Source organism: Stegastes partitus, unplaced genomic scaffold (assembly GCF_000690725.1).
Source record: "Stegastes partitus isolate 25-593 unplaced genomic scaffold, Stegastes_partitus-1.0.2 Scaffold344, whole genome shotgun sequence".
NCBI classification, from domain to species: Eukaryota; Metazoa; Chordata; class Actinopteri; family Pomacentridae; genus Stegastes; species Stegastes partitus.
This window is the reverse complement of record NW_007578075.1, coordinates 442,712-452,880: the sequence shown is the minus strand read 5'-3', so window position 1 is coordinate 452,880 and position 10,169 is coordinate 442,712. Positions and strand designations below refer to the sequence as shown.

At 42.0% G+C, this 10,169-nt stretch overlaps 1 protein-coding gene across 2 annotated transcripts; it reads left to right on the top strand.

Moving 5' to 3' along the window:
• The first annotated feature begins 407 nt into the window (after nt 1-407).
• LOC103358937 (protein FAM177A1-like) lies at nt 408-4,083 on the top strand. 2 transcript variants are annotated; one of them, XM_008284090.1, is made up of 5 exons: nt 408-506; nt 1,392-1,616; nt 1,726-1,792; nt 2,426-2,523; nt 2,616-4,083. In XM_008284090.1, exons 1-5 carry the CDS (start codon nt 438-440, stop codon nt 2,826-2,828), a joined length of 672 nt encoding a protein of 223 aa, XP_008282312.1. In that variant the 5' UTR covers nt 408-437; the 3' UTR covers nt 2,829-4,083. The 2 variants fall into 2 exon arrangements, with proteins under 2 accessions (XP_008282312.1, XP_008282311.1); XM_008284089.1 differs by having other exon boundaries at nt 1,392-1,622.
• Nucleotides 4,084-10,169: the final 6,086 nt, after the last annotated feature.

Sequence of the window (10,169 nt, the reverse complement as noted above, 5' to 3'; positions counted from 1 at the left end):
TCTTACAGTGTCACTTAAAATGTCAAATATTATATATATTTTTGTTTGTTTGTTAAATGTACAGGAAATATAGTTGTTGTTTTTTAAAGAAAAAAAAAAACATGTGATGTAAATTGTGGCATGCTACAGATAGTCACCCCTATAGCAATTAAGCTAGCACCACTTATGGATTTTTTTATTTTATTTTATTTTTATTTTTTTAATTTGGCAAATAAAAACAATTTTGAGTGTGTTACATTTTCTCAATAAAATGATAATAATTGACGATAAAACGCAAAATAATTTCTTAGTATCGCTATGTCATGGTCGCTGCAGGTGTAACGGATGGACGTTACGTACAGACCGGGGGCTTTGAACGGCACATCCGGGTCACGCAGCGCGGAGGAGAGCCGTTGTTGTGGGCGCAGCATCCGCATACAAAGAAGAAGACGGCGACAATGGCCGACATATCGCTGTATCTCACCAACGTTAACGTGTCTATAGGGCGGAACATGGACGTGGGGCAGGTAAACAGCGTTTTATTGCAAAATTACCACCGTTTGCTGATTTTGTTTACTGAATGACGCCTCTCCGGTGTGTGTCGCTTGTTGCCACTTGTCAGAGCTGTCATGTCTGGTTGCTCGGTTATCATGATAACAACGTACACAGGGAGGGTTTTATCGTCTTTTTTAAGGCAGTACAGGCCTTTTAAAATGTGTATTTTTTCCCTCTGACGCCGACTGAAATATTCATAACGTCTCTGTATTTGTTAGGAGGCGAACAGGGAGTGTTACACGAGGTCAAGAACAATGAAGTTGGTAGTTTCCAAGTGAAGAAAATAGAAAATCAGGTGTTTCCCCAAGAAGAGGGCCAGTAGTACAAGTACTGTAGTCACACCTCATTAAGTCAGCAAGCCACAAATATATCTGTGTTAGGAGCAAAGTGTGATGATCATGGTGCAGAATAAAATAATCACAAATATCTCAAAATAAAGTCCAGTTCCTTCGTTTAGGATGCAAAATCATAGCAGAAAAATGACATGGATGCCCTAGTTGCAGGTGATATTTTATGTATAAAGTCAATTTCTTCTTTAAGCTCTGTGGAATGTGGTTTAAATGGTTTAAAAGTGTCCATGTTAGTTTGCTATATTGATGTGGCATGGGGTAATTGAGTCTTAATAGTGTATTAATGCACTAATTTTCTCTTCTGCAGTTTTTGTGCAACCGCATTCAGTGTTTTCAAGTCCTGTATGTGGTTTTCACAAGTTCACCTGTATACATATAGATATATTTAAAATCAGAGTGCATCAGATACTGTATACAATATGAAGGACTTCTGTTATTAAAAAGTGGGACAGCAGTTTGTTTGTTTTTTTTCATCTCTACCTCCTCTGTCTTTATCTGTGATCCCAGAGTCCGAGTCCAAGCCAGGCGAGGGACTTTGAGAGCGTGGAGCTGGGAGAGCTGGGCAATAGAGAAGAAGAGGAGCAGCAGCAGCAGCAGCAGAAGGAGAAGGTTCCCCGTCGGATCATCCATTTCTCCAGCGGTGAGACGATGGAGGAGTACAGCACCGACGAGGAGGAGGGAGAGGACAAGGAGCCGGAGAGGAAAGACCTGCTGTCCTCCCCGGTCGATGCGGTGAGGGTGAGAAAAACTCATGAGTGTGTGTGTGTGTGAGTGCAAAGGAAATGGTGCAGGTGTGTGACACAGAAAAGCTTTTAATTTCCCTGCATTCCTTGCGTTGTAGTCAAAGATGACCTGGGGGCCTTACTTCTGGTTCCACATGTGGAGAGCAGCCACGTCCACTATCTCAGGTTTGTGCAATGAAATTGTTTATGCTGTAGAAATACTTGAGTACACATCTGTGATGATAAAGCCAAGTTTCAGATGCGTTTAAAAGCTGCCACATGTGAGATTTTTCCACAGCACATTCCTTATCGCAGTGAGGCTATGAATCTGTCTGCATATTGGAAAATGTTGCACCAGATTTAGTGGAAATTTCAATTCAGGTTCTGGTCTGTGGCAGTCCAGGTTTGATTGATGTTCAGAGTATTATGTTAGATTAAAGCACTGTGGGTTAATCCTGGAAGACTGTTGATGTAACTTGTATCTTGTCATGAAAGTCACACCAGCGATTGTTTATCCAACGAGACCTCGAACGGAGGGAAGCACTCGATCATTTCCGTGCTGACACATTTAATGGTTCACCTTAGTGACTTAGTTTGGACAAAACATTGCTTCACAGCTTGCTTTGATGGATTTCTACACTATTTTCTGTAGCATTTTGTGCAATATCTGCACGCCATCACAGTGTTAACAGATGTATTTAACCAAGATCAGACTTACGAAACTCCTATCTCACTCAAACCTAAGAACACCCAGTTACATTATAATATTATTTGAAGCTATTTGATGTAAATTTGTATTCTATCATTTTAATTCTCCAGCGTGTGACTACCTTGGGGAGAGGATGGCCTCCCTCTTTGGGATAACATCAGCCAAATACCAATACGCCATTGATGAATACTACAGGATGAAGAAAGAGGTATTGTGCAGAGAAGCTCTAGTTTTGAACATGAAATTGTCTTTGTGTGTATTCCTCGCCTGATGTAATTCCCTCTGCTGTCATTTGGTCAGCGGGAGGAAGAGAAAGAGGAAAACCGGCTGTCAGAAGAAGCCGAGCGATCTTTTGACCAGCTACAATCTCAGGAAGAGGAGGACGAGCCAGTCACAATGACAGACCAGCCGGAGGTGGCAGCCGAGCACCCTGACGTGACCTATCAGGTCGAGAACGAAAACCCGGCTGCTTCGAACACCATCAGAGTCCCCGCTATCGTCACGGCAACCTAACCATCCCTAGTAACGGACGTTTGCGCTTTAATGTCTGTCTCTGTGTTGAAGAAGGAACACTGTCTTGTCTCACCGAGCTGTTTGGTTTGTTTACGAAGTGGCTTTAGACGGGCGGCGCTGCTGTATTGTGGTTGAATGGCGAGGACAGCGGTGGTGCAACTGTGTAGCAGTCATTCAGACACTGCTGGATAATGTGGGGTCAAGATCTTTGAACAGCAACCGGTGTGTTAGGAGAGAGAATGTGCAAAGTTATCTTGGAAACTGCTCATATTGTTAGCTATTTTAGAACAACAGCTGTCCATTTACATTATCCAGCATCTACTGCAGTATCTCTTGTTACAGCCCATCTGCTGCAGAATGAGGGTTCAATGTTGCTCCACTGTGCCTCTGATGGACCGGATACTGTGCCTAAATCACCAATACAGCCAAGTCAATGCCAGATCTGGACCAAGCGTCTATTTGAACATGACTTGAAGACATCAAATCGCCTTTAATTCAGTGCTGCGCTGCAGGTAACATGTTTCAAATATTTAACAGCTACAGTGCTGAAAAGAAGTATCGGCCCCCTTCTCAAATTCTTAATTTTTTGAATATCTTCCCCACTTAAATGTTTCAGATCATCAAACAAATTTAAATATTAGACAACAATAATTCGCGTAAACACAAGATGCATTAAAATGGGGAAAATATGCACAAAAAAAAAAAGGAATTCGAGAAGGGGGCAAATACTTTTTCACAGCACTGTACCTTGTGCAGATCTGGTCACACTGATGCATCGTCCATACACCTGGCTGCACCAAAGAGCTGGCCGTTTTAACACCACCTTACATGTTGATTTGTTGTCTGTGTTCCTGTATTAATGCATATTAAGCTAGCATTGCACTTAATGTCTGTGGAAGCACTGAACAGATTTAGCCTTGGTTATCAAATCATCATCAAGACTGACCGACAAAAAAAAAAAAAAAAAACCTACGAAAGCGGGTTTAGGTGTTTCGGTGCTGCTCTTATTATCTGCCTTATCTACTATGAACATAGCGGATGTGGTGTGGAAGCCTTTAACAATGGCAGGGAGCATTGTGACACTAAGTCTGTATAAAGACATGCAAACTTACATTTTTAACTGTTTTTAGTACAATTTTTTATATTTATTTATTTTACTGAACCGACTGAGCACTTAATTTAAGCGTTTTTCTATTGTTTTAGTAAGTAACACTAAAAAAAAAACTGTTAATAAAGTTATTGTCTGACTTTTAAACTCGTCAGTGTGGGTGTCTTTAATGAAGAAATAGCAGTTCTAAAGCTTAGCAGATCCAAATGGAGACATGGGTTTTATTTTCCTAAGTCAGGGCTGGCAGCTCTGCGGGCTCGGCTGCCCGCTGAAAGGCTCCCAGTGCTGCTACAGTGAGTGATGTGAGCGATTGGCTTTGTCAGTGGTAACAAAGAGCCTGTGTCATTCTGTATGCAGACTGCTCTGAGGTCAGAGACCCTGTCCACTCGCTGCACAATACGTCCATTCTGAGTCCAGAGTGGGTTTCTGTGGTCCAGAACGACCCCCTGAGCAGTCACGTCCTCGCTGCTGATGATATACGCAACAGTGACACATGCCTGAGCCGACTCGTGCAAAGTGAGCCGCTGGGTTTGATGGCACAACGCATCTCGGCATCGCTGGGAGGTTTTTGTTGTTATCGGTCACTGTCACGGTAACTGTGATGCCAGTTATCAAAGTAGTGATGCTGAAGGTCTGTACACGATTAATGTCACCATCTTATAACGTTGGGGTTTTTAATGGTTATAGTTTTAATCTTTTAATCTTATTTTGGCCTGTTTCCAGACCAAACCAAACACCTGTACCTTTTCAATTAATCAGCTGAAGTGTGGAAGTTTTGTCGCCCCCTTCTGACAGAGGTAGTAATTACCTTTTTAAACTGTAACCGCGAGTAGTTGTATCCTGCTCCGCCTTTGTCGCTGTAGCTAACCAAACGTTGCCTGACTGATTTAGAACACATCACTACAGGTGTGCCTGGATGGGAATGTTGCCACGGACGCCAGATTTAAAGATTGTCCTCTGGTGTAAATCAGGTTTTATTTACCATGTTAACTTGTCCATATGGCGTTTTTTATATTCTAGAACACGTCATCATGAGTGAAATAAGCAGTCAGTGCCATGGCTGAGCATTTCCACTTTAAAACTGCAACGAACCATGGATTCAAACGTCCAGCGTTAGTATGTAACGAACCTAAGGAATCGATCCTGCAGCTTGCAAGGTGGAGTTTTCTTTATCATTAGTCTTGCTTGGCTGAATTACCTCTTTGTATATCATAAAGCAGTTATACGTGAGCTGGTGTGCTGAGCTGCAGCGAACAGCAGAGGCGTGAGTGGAGAAAGAGGTGGGGATTGCATAGATCCATATATTCCAAAGGAGGTGACGATACAGTTACACCCTTTAAAGACATAAAGGTGTTATTTAAACATAAATAAATAAAAACAGCTTCAGTTTTCAAAAGCTCATTTGAAAGGACGTTCGTTTATTCAACGTTTATATAACCTTCGAATACGAGGAACAAAATAAATATTAAAAGGCAAAATGAGAAAATATTTTAAACATAAGAGCGTTGAAGAATTAAATGCAAAATGTGCAGCTTTGGAACAAAGAGATGAGTTTTTAGGGATTTAATCAATGACCGAAGACGGACTTTAAAATGACCATCTTGTCATGGAGGCAGATTTTGTGTGTGATAAAGTTTTTCTTGTATACAAATGAAAAACAGTGTTTACGGAACCCCAGAAGGGACATGGAGAAAGAAAAAAATAATAGAGATATCTTTTGCAAGATCTCGCCAAACCTTCTCGGGATCTTACAAAAGTCACATCAGTACCCATGAAGCGTTCCAGAGGACTGTAGTTCACTGCGTATGAAGTCCATCAGGATGGTGCTGAGTATCCTTTTCAGATATGTCTTTATATTTTAGACCGATTTCAAAGTAAAACTCTTGTATGGGTGGGTATTCTCCATTGTTGTTTCTCCATACTGCCAAAAAGACCCAGAAGTATATGTACCTGTAGTTTTGCGAAATCCCAAGAAAGTTTTACAAGATCCTCCAAAAGATACCTGTTTTGTTTTTTTTTCTTTCTCCATGTCTCTTCTGGGCCTCCATAAATGTTAAATACATGGTTGTTGATACTTTTTGTAATTGAGATAGGTGGCCGATCGTGTGATTGAGAGTTCAGCTGTAGCTTGATGTATTTATTGCTCAAGACAAAATTTTTTTTACAACATAGAGATTTTAAGTTTTTTCTATGAGGCAGTTCCAACTTGGGATCTTAAAACAGGCTTATAAAGACGAGGACGTTGGCATTTTAATGAGAGACTAAAGGTTTTGCGGCGAATGTGACAGTAAAACTACATTTCCCTTTCGGTGTAGGATAATCGCCGCTTTCTGTAAAACGCAGCAAAGACGAGCTGCGAAATTATACATCTGAACCCTTGACGTCTTTCAAACTCTGCGAAGCCTCTCGACGGACGACGCTGCATTCATACATGTCACACCACATCATTACAGCGGTGCCACGATGAGACGGCTCATCTCTAGTAGTCACATAGTGAAGTCAATCCACGCCACAGCCGAGGCCTCACAACAGACAATACCACCCACTGACAGCCCGCACAGCCCTTCACCCATCATGTGGCTCAATAACGCAGCGACGGGGCACATTTTCAGATTAATCTTCCAATCTGAGATGAATATTTTTCTCGGGAGTATCAATGGAGATGTGAGCCTCCAGGCATCAAACAAAAACAACCTGCTGGAATTGAAAAAACTCTCGTTGGATGCTTGGACAACAGCTCCTGGTTGTTTCTATTTAGGATTTATTTATGTGCTTTTGAGTCAATTATGTATATTCTTAAAGTCTCAGCTCAGCCCGAGGTTTTCGTTTGTGATTGAGCAGATTCTTCAGGAGCCGTTTGTTCACAATATATTACATATTTATGGGAATTAGCTGAGCTGAATGCATTTTTGTTTTTTTTGGTTCCTTAAGGGGCAATTTGAGGCAAGCTGGTTTCCAAACACAAATACAATATAAACAACATTTATTCTCAGTTAAAGCAATTTAACGTCATAAATATGATAAGTTGAAAAGCACAAAGGTTAATGGCGGTGGGTTCCCCGGCAACGTCCGACATAATGGTGATGATCAGTCACAGGCCTATCAGGTCTCTTTGTTTTTCCCTCCGAGAGTCGAAGTTAACAACCTAAAGTCTCGACACAGAGATATAAAAGTAGGAAACTTTAACCTCTACAGTTAACACATCCTCCGTCACGACACATTGCCTTTTCTTCTGAAACTTTTTTTTTTTTTCCTTTTTACAGACTGACACCCCAAGGATTTGCATTTATTGCCCTGCCAGCAGCCGACTCTGTGTTTCAAACTGAATCTAAACCAAATGACTTACTAAATCTAAGCTGCTGTTTTATGTTGGTTTCAGCTGCGTCAGCCCCCCCGCCCCCCAAAAAAAGAAAAAATAATTGGCTGCATCTTCACCCAGCAGACTGTAAAACGATGAGGATTAAAAATTTACAAAGGAAGAAAAGAACTGGAAGCATTATTAACTCTGTAATTAGCTGCTATATGAGAGCGAGAGCGCAGCTAATGTGTGAAATTCACCTCAGACGCCCTCATTTATCTGCATCTGCTTCTATTCCCTCTGCGTTTCTGCAAAGGTTTAGTGAGAGCAGGCAGGTATTTTGGGTTATTTTGATTAGATTGCAAATTATATTTTGTACATTTTTCCTTTTTTTTTTATTGCAAGTTGCTCCCCAGTGTCACTGGGTTGGTAGGGAAAAACTAAACGACAGGAGGCAGAATTTAGCAGTTTCCGAACAGTCCACTAGAGGGCGGTAGTGTCCTTAACAGGAGAGACTGACTGGGGTTATTATAGGCCAAGAACACATTGAAGTTCAAACTGTGTGCAGCATGTAAATAAACTCAATTTAATCTAAGTTTGTCAGTGATTTTTTATTTTTTTTAAACTGCAAGATAAAATAACTGCCAGTGTAAAAAGTAGCAAAAGCATCCTATTTGTTAAACTGGAAAACCAAACTGATGTTTTGTTCCTGTTTAAACGTACAGTCTAATTGTGATAAACAAGTTTAAGTGGTCCCACATAATGTCTGCCTCTGTGCCGCGGTGCAGATGACTTGTCCGCTTGTGCAGCTTCCTTCTGCACAGACACGGAAATCATCAGACAATCTGTGATTAAGAGGGAAAATCCAGACTTGAGAGACTCACAATGCCATTCCTTGTGACTTACTGTTTACTGGCACAGACATGCATGCATGCACGTGCCCTAAGACGCACAGAAGCAAGCGCCTCTACATATGTATGCAAAAGGGGTCAGTCCCAAACTCTGCTTTCATGTGCCAAACCTGCCCCCGCCGCGTCTTGCGTGTCCACGTGTCGGCCTCGGGGTGAAACATACCTGACATTTTTGCGGGCGTTGAGCAGCGTTGGGGCCGGGACAGGAGGTGTTTAGTGATCTGGGGGGACCAGTTTAGCGAGCATTTTCGCTTCTGATTTACTCAGAGGTGGCGCACAGGCATAACCACATGTCCTAAAAGCGGATCGCGCCACACCTGACTACCATATGTGCTGGTACATCCCGGCTGTGATTAATCGCACACGCCGTTTAGTCAGTCGCAAGTTATTGCTCTTACATCGGCACAGATTGCTGCTGTAGATGTGAGACCTCCTGCGTGAAACAATCTGGCACCTGACTGGCTCGCGATGCTAATTTCCTCGAGATGCAGCCACTTTCAAGAAGACAAGGACATCTGCTCCTCGGTGGGGGTAGAGACGTGTGTATAAATGGAAACAGAAGTGAGTTGGTAAAAGCACAGAAAGACAGTGAGACATACAGAAAGACAGAAGGAGGGAGGATGATGAGAACAGCAGAAGCCCCTTTGATGTGGGCCTCAGCGGGGCCCTGTGTGTCTAAGACGAGGCAGGCCTGCTGAGGGAAGGGGATTTCCAGCACAGCTTGGTCTCCTGTCTCACCCCCGTTAGCCTTTGCTTCCTCCGTGGGCTACAGCTTAAAAACACAGTCTACAAAGGCAAAGTCTCTGTAGCCAGAGGTCGTCGCCCTGGGATGACAGACATTGCCATTGTAGTGATAAGACACTGTTCTCTTTGGGAGTATAGTGGAGTAGAATATCCTAAAGTGCAGGTCGCTTTGCTTGAGGGGCTTTAACCCTCTGAACCTCATCTGACTGGTTTAAAAGGCATGCTATTTTTTCGAAAATGACGCCATTTCACAGAGCGAGTTATGTTAAACGCACAAAGAATCATCAGATTTGCAGCTTTTCTGACAGTCCTTAAACTATTCGTGTGCGACTTGCAGTTCAATCGTGACATTTAATCACTTCATTCTACACGTCACAGCTAAAATTCAACGATAAGTAATCTGGTTTGCTCGAACTACATACTGTAAAAAAACACAAAATGCTCCTCAGTGCAGCCGCGATGTGACTAGACTGTGATCTACAGTCATATGATAAAAATTCAGGGACACGGTTGAACTGGAATGAACTGCAGGCTGTGTTTACACAGAGCAGATAGGAGACAAGTGAGGAAGTAAATCAAAAAAACGTAAATAGTAAAATATCCAAAGTATGTAATAGCATCATCACTTGTTTTTCCAGTACTGGTAACGCCTGTGGGTATTTGTTGTACATGTTAGTTACACCAGTTTATCACTGGTGTCCCCTGCTTTCACCCTAAGTCAGCTGGGTGAGGCTCCAGCCCCTAGTGAGGATTAAGCGGTGCATAGATAATGAACGGATGAATGTTGATTACATTCTTTTTTGTAAATTAAGTAATCAAATCTTTTTTTTAAAATTTATTATTTATGGCATAACTTTGTCATACTGCACAGGAGGCACGCTTGAGTTCTCTCTACTTGTAGCTGTTTCCATACAGGTGCAGGACTTTCTACTGCAGTGAAAAATGAGCCCACAGTGAGTAAAAATGTAACCAAAAAAAAAAAAAAACAGATCAGAGGGTTAAAATCTTTTTCTTTAGGTTTGCATGCTACATACTGACACTGTGGACTGAACACACTAATACATCTCCCCAGTGGAACATTAGCATCCTTTGTTGCATTAAAATGATCTTGCATCCACGGTTGACAATTTTCCCCTCAGACACACACACACACACACACACATTTATTTTTACAAGCACAGAAAACATTCCACATGCAAGATTAGAATCTCTGCCACATCAACTCAAAAGCCGCGCTTCTCACACTTGTTGCAGTTCACACTACACTCACTCACTGTCTG

What these genes read in the sequence shown, in the direction of transcription:
- LOC103358937 (XM_008284089.1), top strand. Translation starts at nt 438, where the DNA reads ATGGCCGACATATCGCTGTATCTCACCAACGTTAACGTGTCTATAGGG. An exon ending in CCCCGGTCGATGCGGTGAGG is followed by an intron (nt 1,623 to 1,725) that starts GTGAGAAAAACT and finishes CTTGCGTTGTAG; the next exon opens with TCAAAGATGACCTGGGGGCC. An exon ending in AGCCACGTCCACTATCTCAG is followed by an intron (nt 1,793 to 2,425) that starts GTTTGTGCAATG and finishes TTAATTCTCCAG; the next exon opens with CGTGTGACTACCTTGGGGAG.